The sequence below is a fragment of the Rhinopithecus roxellana genome, chromosome 4, assembly GCF_007565055.1.
Source record: "Rhinopithecus roxellana isolate Shanxi Qingling chromosome 4, ASM756505v1, whole genome shotgun sequence".
In the NCBI taxonomy this organism is placed as follows: domain Eukaryota; kingdom Metazoa; phylum Chordata; class Mammalia; order Primates; family Cercopithecidae; genus Rhinopithecus; species Rhinopithecus roxellana.
In genome coordinates, this window is record NC_044552.1 from 59800874 (window position 1) to 59822969 (window position 22096).

The following is a 22096-nucleotide window of genomic DNA, read 5'->3' on the forward strand; positions in this document are numbered from 1 at the left end:
AGCTAGGCATGGTGGCTCACACCTGTAATCCCAGCATTTTGGGAGGCTGAGGCAGGAGGATCCCTTGAACTCAGGAGTTCACTTGAACTTAGGAAGTGGACTCTGCAGTGAGCTGTGATCATGCCACTGCATTCCAACCTGGGTGATGGAGTGAGACCCTGTTTCAAAACAACAACAACAACAAAAAATAACTTTTAAGACTTCTCTTTCTGTACAATACATTTAAGAGGTGGAGGAGAGAATTGTCTGTCCCTCTTTTCTTCTTTTACCTTCCTTCTCATTTTTATAGCTTTTCAAATAAAGAAATGTTTTCTTTTTATATCTATTTATTTTTTCCATTCTCTCATCATAACTCCAGGGACAACATTGTTCTAATAGTAATAACTTGTTCAGGAATGAGTCTAAGATGTTTTGCTGATTCTTATCTCTGATTTTCCTTTGTTTGTTGTTTTCATATTCAGATTTCTCTCTCCTGTTATGCTAATGTAGAAGTATTATGAGCCCCTTGAGTCTAAGTGCTTGGGTGATTTGGACCCTGCTTAAAAGAAAGTTTTTTTTTTTCCCTTCGTTTTTGAAGAAATTGAGCTCAGACCTAATGATCTATTGTCAAGAAATACTGTTAGCTTTATATGTTAGTCTTTGAAAATCATTTCATTTTTCTCAAACTCACTAGATAGTATCACATATAATTTTATAATTTAGTTGTTTCAAGATGATAGCAAGAGTAATGAATCTTTCTTATAATAATGGTTTTCAGCAATGATTAGTTTTTTATTCTATTTTTCTCAGTTTTTCAAAATTTAAAGAAATATGCATTGATTTTAATAGAGAAAAGAATGTATATTTTTAAAGAACAATGGAGATTTTTTTTATTCCTTTATATGCACCACTTATTTTATGCGTCTTTGTCTAAGGGAATGGGACAGGTTCAGCCTTATAAGATACTATAAGCCCAACCCTCAAATGTACAATTCTGTCTTTAAAAGGACTTTAACAAAATGTGTAGTAACTGGTATATTTAATAAAAAAAAGTAAATAGAGAATCATTAAGTGATCTCCAAGTATACTTATTTTTCTAAATATACTTTTAAAGCTATATCAGTGGTATTATTAGACTTAGAAAAGCCAGAAGAACTGATATGGCAGGTCACTAGGTTATTTTATGAAATACACAGCCTTGTATTTTAAGACACTAGGTATATTATGTGTGTCAAAATCAGATCAAGTTAGAATTTTGAGAGTTTACTATGCATGCAAAAGAAAAGTTTATGAACCAGAAAGACCTCAAACTGAAAAATGGCACGAAGTCTCAATTTTACAGCCACTACGGCACAGTTCATAGACTGTAAAATAGAAAGTATTTTGACCTTTCCCATGACTGGCTGTCCTATATTCTTCTTTAAAGCAAACAAAGATATGTAAGCTGATTTGTCTGTAGCTGATTGGTTTAACTTCACTGACTCAAAAGGACAAAATTTTATGTTTGTGTTTGGGGTTATTGTTCTGAGGAAATCAAGATGCCTCAAGTTTTGGTTCCCTGTGTACAGTGGCCTTGTGTATCTAAACTGTGGCCACCATTTTTATTTATTAAACATATGTTATCTTTACAACTTGTCTGGAAACTGTTTTTTTTTTTTTTGAGACAGAGTCTCATTCACTCTGTCACCCAGGCTGGAGTGCAGTGGCACAATCTCAGCTCACTGCAACCTCTGCCTCCTGAGTTCAAGTGATTGTCCTCAGCCTCCTGAGTAGCTGGGACTACAGGTGTGCACTATCACGCCCAGCTAATTTTTGTATTTTTAGTAGAGATGGGGTTTTACCATGTTGGCCAGGCTGGTCTTTAGTTCCTGACCTCAAGTGATCCGCCCACCTCAGCCTCCCAAAGTGCTGGGGTTATAAGCGTGAGACGCCGTGCCTAGCTAGGAAACATTTTTGTCTTTCAAAATTGAACTCTACTTGGGGTAAAACCTTTTGTTGCTTCTTCCTCCCCTGTTGTATCCTTCCTGGTTGATAGACACTTCCGTCCTAATATTTGTTGAAAATTAGTTAAGAAAAAAGACGCTGTGCTATGACAAGATTAGGTTCTAAATCCAGTTATTCCACTTACTGCTCTTGACTGTAGACACATCATTTGATTTTATTTTTTGGAACAGGGTTTTACTCTGTCGCCCAGACTGGAGTGTAGTGGCCCAATCACGACTCACGGCAGCCTTGACTTCCTGGGCTCACGTGATCCTTCTTCCTCAGCCTCCCACGTAGTTGGAACTCCAGGCACACATTACCATCCCCAACTTTTTTTTTTCTCACTTGTAGACATGGGGTCCCACTAGTTGCCCGGGTTTGACTTGAACTCCTGCATTCAAGCTATCCTCCTATCCTGGCCTCCCAAAGTGTTGGGATTACAGGTGTGAGTCACTGCATCTGGCCAGGCATATCATTTTCAACATCTCTAAACTTTGGTGTTTTTATCCGTGACATGAGAATGCATCACTGGATTAATCAAAGTTCTTCAAAGAAACATAATGGGGGTGTGTGTGGCGGGGTGGTGTGAAGTGAGGGAGAATTCATCCTCGCTCTGTCATTTTGTTTAATTTGAGCCCTTAAAGGATTGGATGCTACCCACCGTTGATAAGGATGGATCTTCTTTTACTCTGTTGATTGAAATCCTAATCTGTTCTGGAAATACCCTCACAGACACCCAGAAATAATGTTTTATCAGCTATCTGTGCATTCAGTAGCCCTGTCAACACATAACATTATCACAGTAAGGATAAACTAAGTTATGTTGTATAGTAAAATCGCCTCCAAAATCTCAGTGGCTTATAGAAACAAAAATGTATTTCTTGTTTATATTACACACCTATCATGTACTGGCTGAAGCTCTGTTCGAGTTTTCTCCACTTGAGAATTTAGACCATGGAATTATGGGGGGAAAGAGACTGAGAGAATCACTGGTTTTTTGTTTCTATTTTTATTTATTTATTTATTTAGACACTGAGTATTGCTCTGTCGCCAGGCTGGAGTGCAGTGGCGCGATCTCAGCTCACTGAAACCTCCACCTCCCAGGTTCAAGTGATTCTCCTGCCTCAGCCTCCCGAGTAGCTGGGATTACAGGCACGCACCACCACTCCAAGTTAGTTTTAATCAGGTCATAGATAAATGACTTAAATATTTTAAGATAAATCTTTAACATCTGCCTTTCCATTGGATTCCTCAATTATGTATATCATATTTAAGAGAAGCCAATAAAACTCTGAACTGAAGGTACAGCCTGAACTGCCCTTTCCCCATTAAATTGATCAGCTATTGATTCATTCTGTTAGTGTGTAGTAGTCTTTTCTTAAATGGAGCAAAGGCAATTGTGTGTGGATTTTAAGGCTTTTTATAGCATATACCTGTTCATATAGTGTTTGAATCACCAAAGATTTCACTGTTAGTTTTAGTTTTTCTCTTTGTTATTTTATTTTAAAACTAATACAGCAAAATTGAGTTTTTCGTATGTGTCCCATTCTATGCATTTTAATATATACATATAGATCTATATAACCACCAGCATCATCATGAGACAAAAACTCTATTTTGATTTCCTGTCCTTAACAGAGCAGAATAATAATTTAAAAACAAATTAGGCCAGGCGTGGAGGCTCACACCTGTAATCCTAGCACTTTGGGAGGCTGAGGCAGGCAGATCACCTGAGGTCAGAAATTTGAGACCAGTCTGGCCAACATGGTAAAACCCTGTCTCTACTAAAAATACGAAAATTAGCTGGGCACGGTGGCACATGCCTGTAGTCCCAGCTACTCGGGAGGCTGAGGCAGGAGAATGGCATGAACCTGGGAGGTGGAGGTTGCAGTGAGCAAAGATTGCACCACTGCACTCCAGCCTGGACAATAGAGCAAGACTCTGTCTCAAAAATAAAAAATAAAAATAAATGGAAAAAAAAATAAAACACTGATAATGTTAGTTGAAAATAAATGTGTTTGTGTGTGTTATTATAACTGTTAGCATTTTATCATTGGTTTCAAGATGTATATTTCCATCTTCATAATGTAAAGCCTGGTGATTGACTGTGACACTAAGATGAAGTGGTAATGGTAAGGGAACATTGAAGTCCTTTTGCATTTCTGTAAACACTAATTACAGCAGATGTTTTGTCTCAACCTGTTTTAGCACGAATACTGAAAATGTTAACTCTTTGCAGTTTAGAAGAGAATTTCCTGTTATAATTAAGTTATAGGTCAAATGTAAATTAGAATCTGCTCACAATATCTTATCCTTGTCATTTGGGTCATAAGAATTGGAAATTTTCCTTTCTTGTGCTCCCTCATTCACTTTCTGATGCTATTAATGACAATTTATTATTAATTGCTAGAGTAAATGTAGGTATTGGTAATTCACTTACTAGCTGTTACAGTGCCGTTAATGAAGTAATGGATGAAATATGTTTCTGGTCTTACTCTATCTTATATGACTTGGTAAGTGTTGAAGGTGAATCCAGAAATAGGATTTCCTAGAATACTGGCATTGGTCTTTTGAACATTGCCTAGAAGTCTTTGTGGGACTTATGCCAAAATAACCATATCAATTAATTGGGACATTCAGTCATTTATACATTCAACTACAATGTAAGTATTTGGGGCCAGGAATTGAGCAAGGGAATAGGGAAATGAACATAAACAAGATATACCCATGGGATATGAGGACATATGGTTTAATTGCAGGATAGGGAAGTAAGAGCTAATACAAATCTATGCAGTGTGCTTTGGCATTGAGAGTAGAGCTATCAACTGTCTGGAAAAAGATATAAAAAACATAATCTTGCTACAGTAGGGACAAAAGCATTATGCTAAGTGAAATAAGCCAGATACAAAGGAACAAATATTATATGATTTCAATTGCAGTGGTTCAATTCATAGAGACAGTAGAATTGTGGTTATGAGAGGCTTGGGGAGCAGTTATGGGAGAGTTGTTTAATGGGTACAGAGTTTCAGTCTGGGAAGATCAAAAGGTTCTGGAGATGGACAGTGGGTGATGGTTGTCCAACATTGACTGGACTTAATGTCACTGAACTGTGTACCTAAAAATGGTTCAAAATCAACCAGGCAAGCCTAGGCATGGTGGCTCATGCCTGTAATCCCAGCACTTTGGGAGGCAGAGGTGGGTGGGTCACTTGAGGTCACGAGTTCAAGACCAGCCTGGCCAACACGGTGAAACCCCATCTCTACTAAAATACAAAAATTAGCCGGGCGTCGTGGCGGGCACCTGTAGTCCCAGCTACTCGAGAGGCTGAGGCAGGAGAATCACTTGAACCCGGGAGGCAGAGGCTGTAGTGAGCGGAGATTGTGCCACTGCATTCCAGCCTGGGTGACAGAGGGAGACTCCCTCACCAAAAAAAAAAAAAAAAAAAAAAATCAACCAGGCTCAGTGTCATGCATCTGTCATCCCAGCTACCTGGGAAGCTGAGGTGCATAGATGGCTCAAGTTCAGGGGTTTGAATCCAGCCTGGGCAACATAGCAAGACCCTGTCTCTTTAAAAAAAAAAAAATTTTAAATGGTAAGTTGTATGCCTATTTTACCTCAACAAAACAATAAAAGTAAGAATTTATTCTTACTTTTGATAATGATAAGTATCAATAAATAAGATAATATCATTATCATTAATTGTCACATTCTGCTCATTTTAAGAGATTCTTAATTTTTCTAAGGAATTTTTATACTTTTCCCCATCTTTTTTTTTTTTTTTCTTTTTCTTCTTTTTTTTTTTTTTTTTTTTTTTTTGAGATACTCTATCACCCAGGCTAGAATGCAGTGGCATAATCTCGCCTCACTGCAACCTCCGACTCTTGGGCTCAAGCAATTCTCATGCCTCAGCCTCCTGATTAGTTGGGATTATAGGTACGCACGACCATACTCAGCTAATACATATATTGTATTATTAGTAGAGATGAGGTTTCACCATGTTGGCCAAGCTGGTCTCAAACTCCTGACCTCAACTGATGTGATGTGCCTGCCTCAACCTCCCAAAGCGCTGGGATTACTGGTGTGAGCCACTTCGTCCAGCCCACCTTTCTCCCATTTTTTTGTCTCTGTTATAATTTTTCTAATAAGATCTTATATGTACCAGCTAATCTGTAGCAAGGCTATGTCATTAGAATGTTTGTGTTAGAGCCAGGAAATATGGGTGAAACTTGCTTTACCACCTTAGTCAAGCTAATATAATTCAGAACATCTGAAATAGTTTTGCATTAAATGATACATTTAATAAATTCTAAATTCCCATGTTTTATTATTTAATTGAAATAAAGCTAGGCATGGTGGGCATGGTTGCTGATACCTGTAATACCAGCATTTTGGGAGGCTGAGGCAGGAGGATCACTTGAGCCCAGGAGTTCAAGATCAGCGAGCCTGGGCAACATAGTGAGACCCTGTCTCTAGAAAAAATGTAAAAATTAGCCTGGCGTGGTGGCATGTGCTTGTCTTCCCAGCTACTCAAGAGGCTGAGGTGGGAGGATCACTTGAGGCTAGGAGGTCAAAGCTGCAGTGAGCAATGATTGCACTTTGGCACTCCGGCCTGGGCAACAGAATGAGACTCTGTCTCAAAGAAGAAGAAAAGAAAAAGAAGAGAAATAAATCCTTAGATGTTACAATATGGTTAACCCTTGAAACCATTAAGTGAAGGAAGCCAGTCACGAAAGAAGTCACATATTATATGAGTCTATTTATATTAAACGTCCAGAATAGGCAAATCTGTAGAGTTGGCAAGTAGACTAGTGGTTGTTTTAGAGCTAGGAGAAGGGTTCATGAAATGAGGGAAAATGGGAGTGGCAGCTAATGGGTACAGGGTTTGTTTTGGGGGAAGGAAAATGTTCTAAAATTAGATTGTGGTAATGGTTTTACAATCCCGTGAATATACTAAAAAATGTTAATTGTATACTTTGAATGGATAAATTGTATGGTATATGAATTATATCTCAAGCTATTTTGAAAATGTTTAAAGGGAATGGGATAGTTTATCTTTTTTTGAAGGTTTTTTTTTTTCCTTTAGCATATCACTTACATGAGCTGAAAACAACAGAGCGGTATAAAGTTTAGAATTTTGAATATGCATGTAGTTCATAACAAAGCTGTCATCTGAGAGGGTTTTCTGTTTGATCACTATCAGTGTGGATGTAAACACATCTCAATGCAAGTGTTAACATCTTCTATAAACCTTCACATACTGAGTAATTGCACAGGGGCCATGGTGCTGAGGCGAGCACATACTGAGGGATTTTGTTAAGCCAGTAGTACATATATTCGAAACTAGGTAGGATGTAATGATGAGTTTGATGACTGTAGGGCAATAAAAATGAAATTTGGCAGTTCTTTTAAAAATGTAACCATACATAGAACTGCTTTCTAAAATTAAGTCTGTTTTCATTCAATTTATTTTTTTCTTTATATTTTAGGTTCAGAGAAAAATAACAAACACTGAGATGATTATCACTTTGTAAGATGAGGACTCCATGGAATAGTACCAGATAGAAACACTGTTTTTTAGTCTGGCTAGCCATTCTGCAGTTCCTGCCTGTAAATGCTTAATATCTATATTTTAAGCAGCCTTGATACTTCAGCCCTTCCATTGTAAATGACCTAATATTAAAACACATACTTTTTCCATGCTAACTGCTACCAGAGCTCCTCAGCTGCTCCCCCTCCCATGTGAGCACATACATGCCCACCAAATCTGCCCTTCAGCTCAGACTCACCCAGCTCAGAGCACTGAGCTGCTCATGACTGCCTTTCTTTCGTCAGCCACAATTTGAGCTAAATTCTTCTATTTCTCTTGTCAAACCTGAGACCCTTCCCTTCACTTGTAAATTACTTTCATAAGAAAATGCATTATGGGCTGGGAGCAGTGGCTCATGCCTGTAATCCCAGCACTTTGGGAGTCCAAGGTGGGGGGATCCTGAGGTCAGGAGTTCGAGACCAGCCTGGCCAATATGGTGAAACCCAATCTCTACTAAAATTACCAAAATTAGCCAGGTACAGTGGCGGGCACCTGTAATCCCAGCTACTCAGGAGGCTGAAGCAGGAGAATCGCTTGAACCCAGGAGGTGGAGGCTGCAGTGAACCCAGATTGCGCCTCTGCACTCCAGCCTGGCTCACAGAGCGAGATGAAAAGAAAAAAGAAAAGAAAAGAGAAAATGCATTGTGATTTCAATCTGAAGCTTCAGCATACCTTTAGTAATATAATCTGTGATGGGGCTACCTTTATTTAAAGTGTCTTGGTGTTTTCAGGCATACCTCAGAGATACTGCAGGTTTGGTTCCAGACCTCCGCAAAATAGCAAATATCACCATAAAGCAAGTGACATGATTTTTTTGGTTTCCTAGTGTATATAAAAGTTATGTTTATACTATATCGTAGTATAGTAAGTATAAAATAGCATTATGTGTAAAAAATATACATACCTTAATTTTAAAATACTTTACTGCTAAAAAAGGAGCCTTCAGCAGGTTACTATCTTTTTGCTTGTGATGGATCTTGCCACGATGTTGATGGCTGTGGACTCATCAGAGTGGTGATTGCTAAAGGTAAAGAAAGTAGCCGTGGCAGTGCAGCTTCTCTCAAAGTTGGAGTCAACTCTCTCAAACGCTGCTTTATCAACTATATTTATGTAATGTCATAAATCCTTTGTTAACAATGTTCACAGCATCTTCAACAGGAATACATTCCATCTTGAAACCCCTTTCTTTGCTCATCCATAAGAAACAACTCATCATCTGTTCAAGTTTGATGATGAGACTGCAGCAATTCCATCACATCTTCAGGCTGCACTTGTAATTCTACTTGTTTTCCTTTGTCTGCCATATCTGCAGTTACTTCCTCCATTGAAGTCTTGAACCCCTCAAAGTAATCCATGATGGCTGAAATCAATGTCTTCCAAACTCCTATTTATATTGATATTTTGTTCTCCTCCCATGAATCACGAAGGTTGTTAATGGCGTCTAGAATGACGAGTCCTTTCCAGAAGGCCTTTAATTTACTTTACTTAGATCCATCAGAGGAATCACTATAGCAGTTATAGCCTTACATAATGAACTTGAAAGTTGAAATTACTCCTTGGTCCATGTACTGCAGAATGGATGTTGTGTTACCCGGCATAAAAACAACATTAATCTCCTTGTACATCCCCATCAGAGCTCTTAGATGACCAGGTGCATTGTCCATGAGCAGTAATATTTTGAAAGGAATCTTTTTTTTCCTGAGCAGTAGGTCTCAATAGTGGGCTTAAAATATCCAGTAAACCATGCTGTCAACACATGTGCTCTCACCAGGCTTTGGTGTTCCATTTATAGAGTACAAAGTCAATTTATCACAATTCTTGAGGACCCTAGAATTTTCAGAATGGCAAATGAGAACTGGTTTCAACTTACAGTCACCAGTTGCATTATCCCCTAACAAGAGAGTCAGTCTTTCTGTCCTCTGAAGCTTTGAAGCAAGGCTTCAAAGCCTTTTGTATTGACTTCTCTAGCTATAAAAGTCCTCGATGCCTCCATTTTTCAATAGAAGGCTGTTTTGTGTGCACTGAACATCTGCAGTGTGCTGTAGCCATCTTCATCAGTGATCTTAGCTAAGTCTTCTGGATAATTTGCTACTGCTTCTACTTCAACACTTGCTTATTCACTTTGCACTTTCATGTTATGGAAACTGTTCCTTAAGCCTCATGAACCAATCTCTTCTAGCTTCAAACATCTTCTGCAGTCTACTCACTTCAGTCAGCCTTTATAGAATTGAAGAGAGTTAGGGCCTTGCTCTGGATTAGGTTTGTGCTTAAGGGAACGTTGTGGCTGGTTTGATCATCTATCCAGACCACTGAAACTTTCTCCATATCAGCAGTAAGGCTGTTTGACTTTCTTATCATTCGTGAGTTCACTGAAGTAGCACTTTTAATTTCCTTCAAGAACTTTTCCTTTGCATTCATAACTTGGTTGACTGGTGCAAGAGGCCTAGCTTTTAACCTGTCTCAGCTTTTGATATGCCTTCCCCACTAAGGTTAATGCCTTCTAGCTTTTAATTTACAGTGAGAAACGCGGGACTTTACCATCCACTTGAATATGTAAAGGCCTTTGTCGGGTTATTAATTGGCCTAATTTCAATCTTGTTGTATCTCAGAGGATAGGGAGGCCCAAGATGGGAAGAGCCAACTGGAAGAGCAGTGAGAACACACACAACATATTGATTAAATTTGCCATCTTATATGGGCACGGTTTGTGGCACCCCAAAATAATTACAAGAGTAACGTCAAAGATCACTGATCACAGATCATCACAGCAGATATAATAATAATTTTAAAAGTCTGAAATATTGCAAGAACCACCAAAATGTGACACAGAGAGACAAAATGAGCACATGCTGTTGAAGAAATTTGCCAGTGCACGTGCTTGACACAGGGTTGCCTCAAAACTTCAATCTGTAAGAAACACAATATTTGGGAAGTACAATAAAATGAGGTATGCCTGTACTTATGTATATACCTATAGATTTACATATAATTATTCATTTGTTCCAGAAATTAAGGCAGGCTGATTAAATGCCTGTTTACCTCCTTGAATATATATTTGTTTACCTGGTTGAGCCCAGCTGAAATATTACTAAATGAAAGTTTGTCTTCCTATTGAAATTACAGTTATACCTCTTTTCGTGTATATTGATGTAGTTGTAACCCATATCTGTATTTAAATGTTTAGTGGTGTGCTTAGCACAGTATAAGCTATTGTAGAGATCCAGAGGGAAGAGTAAAATATAATTCCTGGCCTTGTAGTGTTCAGTTCTGGAGATTCATTATTGTATTGCCAGGAAGAGCTAAGTAAACACTTTGGTAACACCAGGAACAGGTTGCTGAGAAGTCATGAAGGAAGAAGTTTTTGAAAGGTGAAGAGAACACAAGTTGTCCTAAGTTGTCCTAAACTAAGAGTGCTGAGCAAGGAGAGGAATGGAAGAAAAAGCAAAACAAAAAATATGTATTTTGTCTCCTTGGGTACATTAATCTGTGTTAAGTCGTGATTCTCTTAGTGGCAGAAACATAGACTTTAATTAAGGGGCAAGTGTAATTTTATTTTGTGTTCTAGCAGTATGAAGTTGCAAGGCCTGTAGTATGAAACTAAAGATAATTACTAGTGGGAAGGTTTATTTTGAGAACCATGGGGGTGGTGGGAGGGAGGGGGAAACCACCACTTTTATCCCACTTGTTTGCTATTAACATTTTAATTTGTAAATTGGCATACTGTCGCAGGACAAAGTTTCATCTAGCACAGTATCCTGTTTATAGTAGGAGGCCACCCTGAGTGTTTCCAGGAGAAACTGCCCCACCCTCTCTGGCCCGGGGTCATGTGTGCTGGTAAACCCCTTTCAAATTTATGTCATGCAAATCAGTACCAGTTACTTCTCCTTCACCTGCTAGTTCGGGAACTAGCTTATCAGAAAGCTGTTTTATTTATTTATTCATAGGTTCCCTGTAATCCATATAAAATTGTGTTACCGGGAACTTAAAATACTTGCCAAAAGAAAAAAATTTAAAAATTAGATGATTTACATATGGAGTACTTATTCTGTTAGTATATACTGGATTATCTTAATTTATTTTCACAATAGCCCAGTAGCCCTATGAGATGAATATTATCCCTCTCTCCATTTTATAGATGAGAAAAAGGCACACAGCCCGAGTGTGAAGTTTCATCTCACAAAGTGTATTACGTGTCAAAATGTCATTTCTCACCACAATAGATAGGTCTAAAGCTGTGAGTGCTGCCACTTTAGAAAACAAAGATCTTTGTACAATTATGTTTCTTAAATTTGGCGGTGGGACTTTGATGTTCAAGTGTGAAGAAGCTGAAAGGCAGAGGATCCTAGCATAAGGCCAGCATATTTACTGCAGGATGGGTAATGTGAGTGTGGCTCCGCCTCGCCCAACTCTAGGTGTGCAGTATGGCTACAAAGAGCCTGCTGAGGCCAGGCGCCGTGGCTCACTCCTGTAATCTCAGCACTTTGAGAGGCCAAGGCAGGCGGATCACCTGAGGTCAGGGGTTCAAGACCAGCCTGGCCAACATGGTGAAACCCCATCTCTACTAAAACCACAAAAATTAGCCGGGTGTGGTGGCCCACGCCTGGAATCCCAGCTACTTGGGAGGCTGAGGCAGGAGAATCGCTTGAATACGGGAGGCGGAGGTTGCAGTGAGTTGAGATTGTGCCACTGCACTCCAGCCTGGGTGACAGAGCAAAACTCCATCTCAAAAAAAAAAGAAAGAAAGAAAAAAAAAAAAAAAGAGCCTACTGAATACCCAGCCCAGAAATGTAACAGTTTCATAAAAGTGTATCCAGCTGTTTTTCTAATAAATAAGAAATTCTTCAACTCCAATTCCAATTTAGTAGTCTATATGTAACAAGGTTAGTAAGGCATATATACCTATTAATTCCTGGTAGAGAAAGTGTGGATAAAGGATATCTATGAGTAATTTTATTTTATAATCTGAACTTCTTAGTAAAAGTAGTACTTTAAACAACCGCTACTAAGAAGGTGACTGATTTGAGTTCATCTCTGGGCTTCCACTTTGGCTGAAATGCTAACGTTCACAGTCAATGAAAAGAAGATGGAGAAACACAGGGCATGGTTGATCCATATGCATGACTGACTCTTGAAGAGCTAAGAGGTAACTGGACGGAATTAGCTGGCTCTTTGATTCCATAAGATCCTTAAAAATATTTTCTGAAGGATGAAATTAGGTAACAGATGTGAAAGTGCAATACTTTGAAAATTAAGAATCACTGGCACATGCAAGTTATTAATGAGCCGCTCCCTTTGTGACATTTTTATTCACTACTGGACTCTGAAAGGCCGTATGCGCCTGCTGTCTCTTTCTTTTCACTTTTCTTTTTCTTTTCTTCTTTCTGTTTCTTTTCTTTTTTCTTTTTCTCTTTCTCTCCTTCCTTTCCTCCCTGTCTTTCAAATCGATGACCTGACAGCATGCAGCAGTGGAGAAGGACCACATTAGTCAACTTGCCTAATGCTTGCATGAATGGTGACATTACACAAGTTCGCCTCTGTCACTCTTTCTTATTCGACCCCTTTGTGTCCTTGGAGGAATTTTTAAACACTCTGAGTTTTTTAATGTGTTTCACTTAAATGTATTCTCTTTCACTTGAAAAGATATGTTCTTCTTTCTCTTCCTCTCTTCTTTCACTTCTTTTTATGCATCTTAAGTATGAATGTCAGTAGGTACCCAGTGGTGAAGTGGCTGGCCTTACTGTCTGATCATGTGCCTTTTGCATAATAGATACTCAAAAAATATGTGAATGAAATTAAAAAAAAAGAAACAGGTGAGTTGCAGAGTTTTTTCCCCTCATTTTTTTTTTTTTAACAAATATGTCATTTGTCCTGGCAATAATATTTGTATTAAAAAATGTGTTAACCTAAATTTGGAAATTTTCTCTATTCAAGTATAGGGGATTATGGGATCTCAAGTGTTTGCCTTAAATATTGATGTTTTTCCTACAAATGTAACAAGGCAGAATGTAAAACTCCTTTGAAGTGAAGTAGGAATAGTGTTTGTTTTGGCGTACTGCAAAATCTTTTTACTCTTTAGGCATTATATGAGTTTATCTCTGTTTTGTCACCGAAGAGAAACAGAAAGCATGAGGAAATAATTATTCTGTGAAATCTTCTGAAAGTGATATTGAATTCCCAAATCTCATCATAGAATATTGCCAATTAATGTTCACTTTAAGAGGCTTGATGATTGGTCTGTTTCAACTAGTATGTTTATTTGCTTGTGCTTGTGATGTTGATGTGAGGAAAACCATTCCACAATTTGTTAAAATGATTAATGTTTTCTCCTTCCATTTTTTTAAGGAAATGGCAAAAATCCTTAATCACCCCAGAGTCTACGCTTTTCTGCACATACCAGTCCAGTCTGCCTCCGACAGCGTACTCATGGAAATGAAAAGAGAATACTGTGTGGCTGACTTCAAAAGAGTAGTGGATTTTCTGAAAGAGAAGTAAGTCTGTTAGTACTTAAGAAAATAACCATTTCTTGTTTCTTTCAAGAGCTTGTGGCAAAAATGCACTTATTGCAGCCTTACAATTAAAGGTACAAGAGAGAAGGCGAGACTTTCGAAGCTTTCAAAGCCTTTAAGTCTTCTTGGCACCTTTGATGTAGTTTTATCTTTCTCCTCAGTTTATACCCACCTTCCATCTGTACATGACACACCATTAATTTGTGTAAGATTGCCAGTCGTTTTAAGGTAATGTGAATTGTGATTATTTTTATACGTGACCTGGTGGATGAAAACTGCTTTAGCTTTTGCTCTGTGTAAATCTCCTTTAATGTGGCTTTTTGAAGTTATAAACTGGTTTTGACATGGACGAAGGCCAAATCGTGTCACTACAAAAATAGATAATTTTCTACTAAACAGCATTTTTTAAAGAGTATCTGGAATGTCTATGCTTTTACACACAAACCCCTGTAGTTTGCTTAAAGAATTGTGATTTACAAGAAGGTTTGAGGATTCTAATTTTTAAGGTTCAAATTGCTATTGACCAAAATTAAGGCATATTTATACAATGTCAGACATGAATGATAATTTTGTTTCCACAGAAAATACTTTCAGCCCTTAATTATGTTCTTCAAAACCCTGCTCCTCATCATCACCAAACATCGACTGCCTTCTGTGATTATGCCACGCAGGAAATGGAAGTACTGGCCAGGGTCACACAGAACCTTCTCAAGTCTGTGACACTGTTCTCCCCTCTGGGGATATGTCATTTGTCTTGGCATGTTTGTGGCCTGGGTCTTCCTACTTTTCATAAATTTTTTCCACAGCCTTTTCCTCTGTTGTTTTGCTTAATTAAGATACAACTTTTTATTTCCATCGTCTTGTTTATAATTATGTACCTTTGTACTGTGTCAGAGTACTGCATGGATATGATTGCTTTATACAAATTGTAAGAAATTATTTTTTCCACCTTTAATTAGTCATTTATCCTAACTGCATATGATCATTTTAAAATCTTTTTCTTTTTTCTATTCTTCCATACCTTTCCTTTACATATCTTCCTAAGTTTTTTTTAACCTCTAGGCTTTCTTGATTATCCTAACCACGAAGAATAAAGCTACTTAGTGTACATTCAAACTACAGCTAATTGTCCAAATATTCAAATCAGTGCATAGAAGATGTATTTGTTAAGTACTATAGCCTTCAAAGTGGAAAATGGAAAATAGATCTCTACCCTTTTTAGTACTTTTAAATCTTGAACAGAACTGTGTTAAGCTAAAGAATATAGATTTTTATGTGAAATGTCTGCTGTTGGCCTATAGCCCTTTCTTGCTTTTCTTCTATTATTGCAGGCAAATTTGTCTCATATAAGAGAGTTCTTTTGGGCACGCTGGCACTGGTAAATGGAATATTTTCAAAATTTCAAGTCAGTTGTTACACTTGTGAAATTTCTTCCTTCTTTGCCTATTATAGCAGTAGCGAATAAAAACTTGATACTTGTTACACAATATTTTCCCAAGTATAGACATGCATCCCCTGTGCAGAATAGACTAGAACACTTTCCAGATAGTTTGTTGCATTTATGTGATTAAATGAGGTTAGGGAATCGCACCTCTCTTTTATCTTTATTTGGTTGAGAGCTGACTCAGTTGTTGGAGGAATTACTGTGGCTACTTAACTGGGCAACAGTTTCACAAGTTATGTTCTGAAGGTCTGTTAAATCTGTTCCATCTTCAACAGTTCCAGCAGCCTCCATGAGCTATATAAAAGTAAAAAGATGATCGTGTCAGGTATTAGGAAATAGTCTCTTGTATTTCTTTGGATCTGGGTCCTTTCTTTGGATTCTGAGTTATTATGAGGCATCTATGTAGTTTTTCTAGAAGTATTCAACCAACTGGAGGATCCTAGAACCAACTATGTTTCCCAGGCATCTCTAGTATTTCTAGCAATGAAAATATTAGACATACCTGGAGAAGATATTGGGGATGCCTGGAGATCACACTACATCCCATACCCACCCATGTATAATTTCAGTTTCAAGTGCCATGAGTCACTTGGATTATAGAATATGAGTCTAGTCAGTTAGCATCTCTGAGAGATTTTTAAATTAACTCTGTATTGTGTATATGCAGCAAGGGCAGAAGCAACCCTGGTATGTAATTTCACATGTAGATTAAAAGTAAGATATACTGGAAAACTGTATTAGGCAGCCAATATGATATACCTGCTTATGTATAGCAGAAGACTGAGAAAATGTCAGGTAACCTATTTTTAAAAAAAAAGAAATCAGATTATCACTGCTAATAAAGTGATCCTAGGCCTGGCGCAGTGGCTCACACCTGGAATCCCAGTACATTGGGAGGCTAAGGTGGGTGGATCTCCTGAACTCCAGAGTTCAGGGTCAGCTTGGGCAACATGGTGAAGCCCTGTCTCTATCAAAAATACAAATTAGCTGGGCATGTTGGCTCACACCTGTGGTCCCAACTACTTGGGAGGCTGAGGTGGGAGAACCTACTGAACCTGGGAGATGAGGTTGCAGTGAGCCAAGATTACGCCACTGCACTCCAGCCTGGGCAACAGAGTAAGACCCATCTCAAAAAATAAAATAAAAAAGTGATCCTTGCATAGTTTCAGATGGTTCATCAGAACCATAAAATTGTGTATTTTGTCTAGTCCATCTGTTACGTGTGAAGAATAGTATAGTCTTACTCCCGTGAGGACAGTATAATCAACTTTGCCATTTAGCGAAAAAGAGTTTTCCTATCCTCTTGGGGAAGTCCATCTACTTAGTGAATAATTTCCAACTATTATGGACATTTAGAAATAAATGAAATATTTTAGACTAGGCATGGTGGCTCATACCTGTAATCCCAACACTTTGGGAGGCCGAGGTAGGTGGATCACCTGAGGTCAGGAGTTCAAGACCAGCCTGGCCAACATGGTGAAACCCCATCTCTACTAAAAAAAAAATAATAATAATGTATATATATTTATATATATACACACACACACAAATTAGCCAGGCATGGGCATGCGCCTGTAATCCCAGCTACTGGGGAGGCTGAGGCAGGAGAATCACTGGAACTCGGGAGGCAGAAGTTTCAGTAAGCTGAGATCATACCACTGCACTCCAGCCTGGGCGACAGAGTGAGACTCCATGTCAAAAAAGAAAAAGGGCCGGGCGTGGTGGCTCACGCCTGTAATCCCAGCACTTTGGGAGACCAAGGCGGGTGGATCACAAAGTCAGGAGATTGAGACCATCCTATCTAACACGGTGAAACCCCATCTTTACTACAAATACAAAATAATTAGCCAGGCGTGGTGGCGGGCACCTGTAGTCCCAGCTACTTGGGAGGCTGAGGCAAGAGAATGGCGTGAACCTGGGAGGCGGAGCTTGCAGTGAGCCGAGATCGCGCCAACACTCCAGCCTGGGTGACAGAGCGAGACTCCATCTCAAAGCAACACAAAACAAAACAACAAAAAAAGAAAAAAGAAATAAGTGAAATATTGAAATATTTTAAATAGTTCTTATGTTTGACCTACTTTCCCCTATAAAAACTAGTATAACTTTATGGCAAATAGATTAGTGCTTATTTTGGAAACACCAAAGTTTCAGGGCTTTCTTTCTTTTTTTTTTTTTTTTTTTTGAGGCGGAGTCTCGCTCTATCGCCCGGACTGGAGTGCAGTGGCCAGATCTCAGCTCACTGCAAGCTCCGCCTCCCGGGTTCCCGCCTTTCTCCTGCCTCAGCCTCCCTAGTAGCTGGGACTACAGGCGCCCGCCACCTCGCCCGGCTAGTTTTTGTATTTTTAGTAGAGACGGGGTTTCACCGTGTTAGCCAGGATGGTCTCGATCTCCTGACCTCGTGATCCGCCCGTCTCGGCCTCCCAAAGTGCTGGGATTACAGGCTTGAGCCACCACGCCCGGCCAGGGCTTTCTTTAGAGTCACTAGTCTGGATAACTGATCCAGCACAAAATTGTCTTGTCCAGCCTTTATTAAAATTCAATACAGTATTTTTACTCTTGGAGGGCCTAACACTATCATGTTGTCCTGATTTGTGCATAACACTCATTCATAAAATGATTCTTACTTAAAGTGGTATGTTTGGTGCTTTCTTTTTCTGTTTCCTTTTTAAATCCTTCCTAAATGGTGGCCCATTTCATTTACATCTCTTATTTCCCCTGAAGTCTTTGAAGCCTTTTTTGTAATGTGCCTTTAACAAATAAAAGTCTCTCTTTTTTTCTCCAGCAGTGTGAGGCTTCTCAAATATTCGTGTTATGAGTTATGGATAAGGCATTTCCTGATCCGTTTCCTTAAAAAATCCATTTTATAAGACAACCTACAGCATTTAAGATTGAAATCCAAACTATGGGAGTTTACCTGAAGCTGCAGGCTTTTAAACCACTAATTCTGTGATATTGGTAGAGTTGTGATTCTCAAACAGTAGAAGTGAAATATTTTTAATTAATTTTCTTTACAGTTGAAAATGGCCCATGTTTTAGCTGGGAGCAATGTAAGTTTACATATGAGCCAACTAAGCTGGTTCATTATTCTCTTCGGTTGTTTGAAAGTTGGCAGCCATCATCACAACAGCAGCTGGATACAAGATAACCTAGCAGTGTTGGCACATGTTGAGGCATATGGGAATTTATTAAATCATGCAACCTTTGCAAAGAAGAGTGTCTAAATGACTTAATATACTAATTCAAACAGCTGGCCATGAGCAATCATATGACTTAAATTATTCTATTCAGATTTATTAATCCAATTGAACATTAACTGAGTAATTTGATGTTTTTATCTAAATGGATAAGATGATTTTTTGAAATATAAAATGGGATTTGTAGGGTTATGGGAAGAAACTATATAGAACAAAGCAAGAGGTACAATTCTGGTTTTAAAAATAATCTGTGATTGGCTGGGTGCAGTGGCTCACACCTGTAATCACAACACTTTGGGAGGCTGAGGTGGGAGGATCACTTGAGCCCGGGAGTTCCAGACCAGCCTGTGAGACCCTATCTCTACAAAAAAATAAAAATAAAAAAATTAGCTGAGCATGCTGGTGTGCACCTGTAGTCTCAACTACTAGGGATGCTGAGGCAGGAGGATAACTTGAGCCCAGAAGTTGGAAGTTACAATGAGCTATGATCATGCTACTGCACTGCAGTCTGCATGACAGAGCAAGATCCTGTCTTTCAAAAAAAAAAAAAATTGTGTTTTTATATTTTAAAATATGTATCTTATATATTTTACTATCATTCATTATCACATAACTGATGTCTCTGTTATCTTTTTAACTTATTACTGAGATTTTTTTAAAGTATAAAACATGAATTTTTTTTTTTTTTTCCCCTGTATTTTTGAGAGAGTTACTTCCCAATTCAATGATTTTGTACTGCGTTATGTTGGGAATGATATAATTAGGGTTCCCAGGGCCTTGAGGCATTAGACAGGAACTTTAATTGGGCTTCTATCATTTGAGCAGCAGTGAATTTATAGTCACTCCCCAACATAAACAATACATTAACATATATTCAAAAAAATGACAACATGCAGAGTTCTTAAGCATATGTTTTAATGCTAAGTAAAGGAATCTTTAAGTCCTCAAGTTCACACATTAAAATGTGAAAGAAACATGTAAGAATATCCTATGGATAGATACTTAAGAAATGAATCAGTTTATATATTAAAAGACCTAACTGTTTAGATAGACTATTTTGTTAGAAATCCAGTCGCTTTTTGGTTTATGTTAACTAGACCTTAGCTAGTCAACATCTCTATCTTTCTCACTTGGTAAATACAATTCGAATGAATTAATAAACAGTTTTGTTTTTACCTGCAAGTTGCATGGATCTAATGTTAAGTTGCATCTTAGTGTGGCATCTCTGTGTTGATTTTTAATCCCATGATATCATTCATTTTAGAATTTGCCATTATCATTTCTTAAGGTACTGTGTACTTCAGGGTTAATTTCCCTTCTTACTTATAGAATATTAACCATTTTAGCACTGTGATATTTATTATTATTCCCCTAAGTTCACTATACCCAGAGATTGCCCAGTGAAATGCCACAGCTAATAAGCAATAAGCACTCACAGTGAAAGGGGAATCTTTTGCAGGGCGAGGAGAGAACAAATTAGAGGGAAAGTAACAGACTTGCAGAGGAAGTTTCATTCTCTGATCTCTCCACTGTATATTCATTCAGTGGAAGGGGCACAAGGGCATAAAGCCAGTATTACTTTGGCAGGATGATGACTGTAAGTGAGTCATTGAGCTAACGTATATCGTCCAGCCCATCCTATGACCTACTTTTCCAGTCTATCTGCAAAAAGGATGTTAAATTATTAACATCCTGAGTAATTTCTCTTTCCTGTCATTAGTCCTGGTCATCCATGTGTGCTTATTGGAACACAATCTGATAAGAGCTATGTTATGTTAAATTAGTGTTTTATTCTGCCTTATTCATCTAGTTTTAGTCCTAGTGGCTTGGATATAAGTAGAAGAGAAGAAAAGAAATGCAAAAGAAAAAAAAAAGAATGTTTCAGCAAGGATTAGATAATTATGTTTTCTTCCAGATGCATTCCCAGATGTGTTTCTATTCACTAAGTAACCACCTCCAAAATAATTTAGGCAGAATACTTCCCTGAAAAATGTTTTCTGGCTTTATGGCATCATATCTAGTATCTTTAGCTAAGTTGTTATTTTGGATAGCACTAAGGTCTTGTTCACTGTTTTTATCTTTTGCCAAATTTCATTCTGAGGTAGTGAAGTTCTTTTCCCTTCTCTCCATTGCTACTTTTAGAACTTTTCAAATGAATAAATATATATAATTAGATCAGTTATTTAGTAGAAAAACATATTTACTTTTTTTCACTTCTCCAGTGTGTTGTTAATATTTAGAAGATTATATGCTAAATAGATTATGGCATGATGTGCTAAATACTATATCATTTTGGGACTACCCCAAATTCGAGTCACTGGTTTGAAGGCAACTGTTATTTTATGTTGACTTGCTTTCCATTTCCTTGTAGCCTGGTAAAGAAAGGAACCTCATTTTTCCTAAACTTCATTCACTTTGTATCCTTCCTTTACAATATGATTATGTTATTCCTTTCAGAAATCATCTTCTCTTAATCTCCTGTGCATTTTTCCTGCCTCAGTGGTATATCATAAACATAAGGATCAAATCACATATACACGAAGTGGTAGAATAATAGCATTTTTCTTTTTTTGACAGAGTGTTTTCATATTCCACAGAGTTTGCATGTTAACTCATTATGTTACAAAAACTTAGCAAAGTAGGTAGGGTTAGTATTTTTAATTTGCATTTTATAAAGCAAATGTCAGGGTTCAGAATGGTTAGAAAGATTTGTTGAGGCCAGGCATGGTGGCTCATGCCTGTAATCCCAGCACTTTCAGAGGCTGAGGCAGGCAGATCGATTGAGTCCAGGAGTTCGAGAACAGCCTGGACAACATAGCAAAACCCCAACTCTACAAAAAATACAAAAAATTAGCCAGGCATGGTAGCACTCGCCTGTAGTCCCAGCTACTTTGGAGGCTGAGGTGGGAGGATTGGTTGAGCCTGGGAGGCAGGGGCTGCCATTAGCCGAGATCACACCACTGCATTCCAGCCTGGACAACAGAGCAAGACCCTGTCTCAAAAAAAAAAAAAAAAAAAGAAGCCCACAATGAATTAATGCATACTGGAACTATATACCCTCAGTTTCTACTGTGGTTCTTTTTACCAGTTCCAATAACACATATTAATTAAATGATTTGTATTTTTATCAGTTATGTGTCCAGACTAGTAATAAATGCAATGGTAAGAATACCAATAATATTTAACATGATAATCATAATAAAACAATTATCTAATATTTTTGGGTGTTTACTTTTGTGCCAAGCACTACTGTTAAAGCATTGTATGCTTTAGGTTGCTTAATCCTCAAGGCCCAAAGATGTTAAGATGTTAAGTAATTTGCCCAAAGTCGTGCAGTTAGTGATAGAACCTTGATAAATTCCAGGCCAGGCGATTACCCGGCCAGTACTCTTATCCATAGTGT

The 22096-nt window shown here is 38.1% G+C and overlaps 1 protein-coding gene across 2 annotated transcripts in view; it reads left to right on the top strand.

Moving 5' to 3' along the window:
• Positions 1–22096, top strand: part of CDKAL1 (CDK5 regulatory subunit associated protein 1 like 1) — a 718226-nt gene that overhangs the window by 465560 nt on the left and 230570 nt on the right. For both annotated transcript variants that reach the window (XM_010354099.2, XM_030929089.1), the window contains one exon: positions 13892–14037. In XM_010354099.2, coding sequence (XP_010352401.1) covers positions 13892–14037 — 146 coding nt within the window. The remainder of the gene's footprint in view (positions 1–13891; positions 14038–22096) is intronic.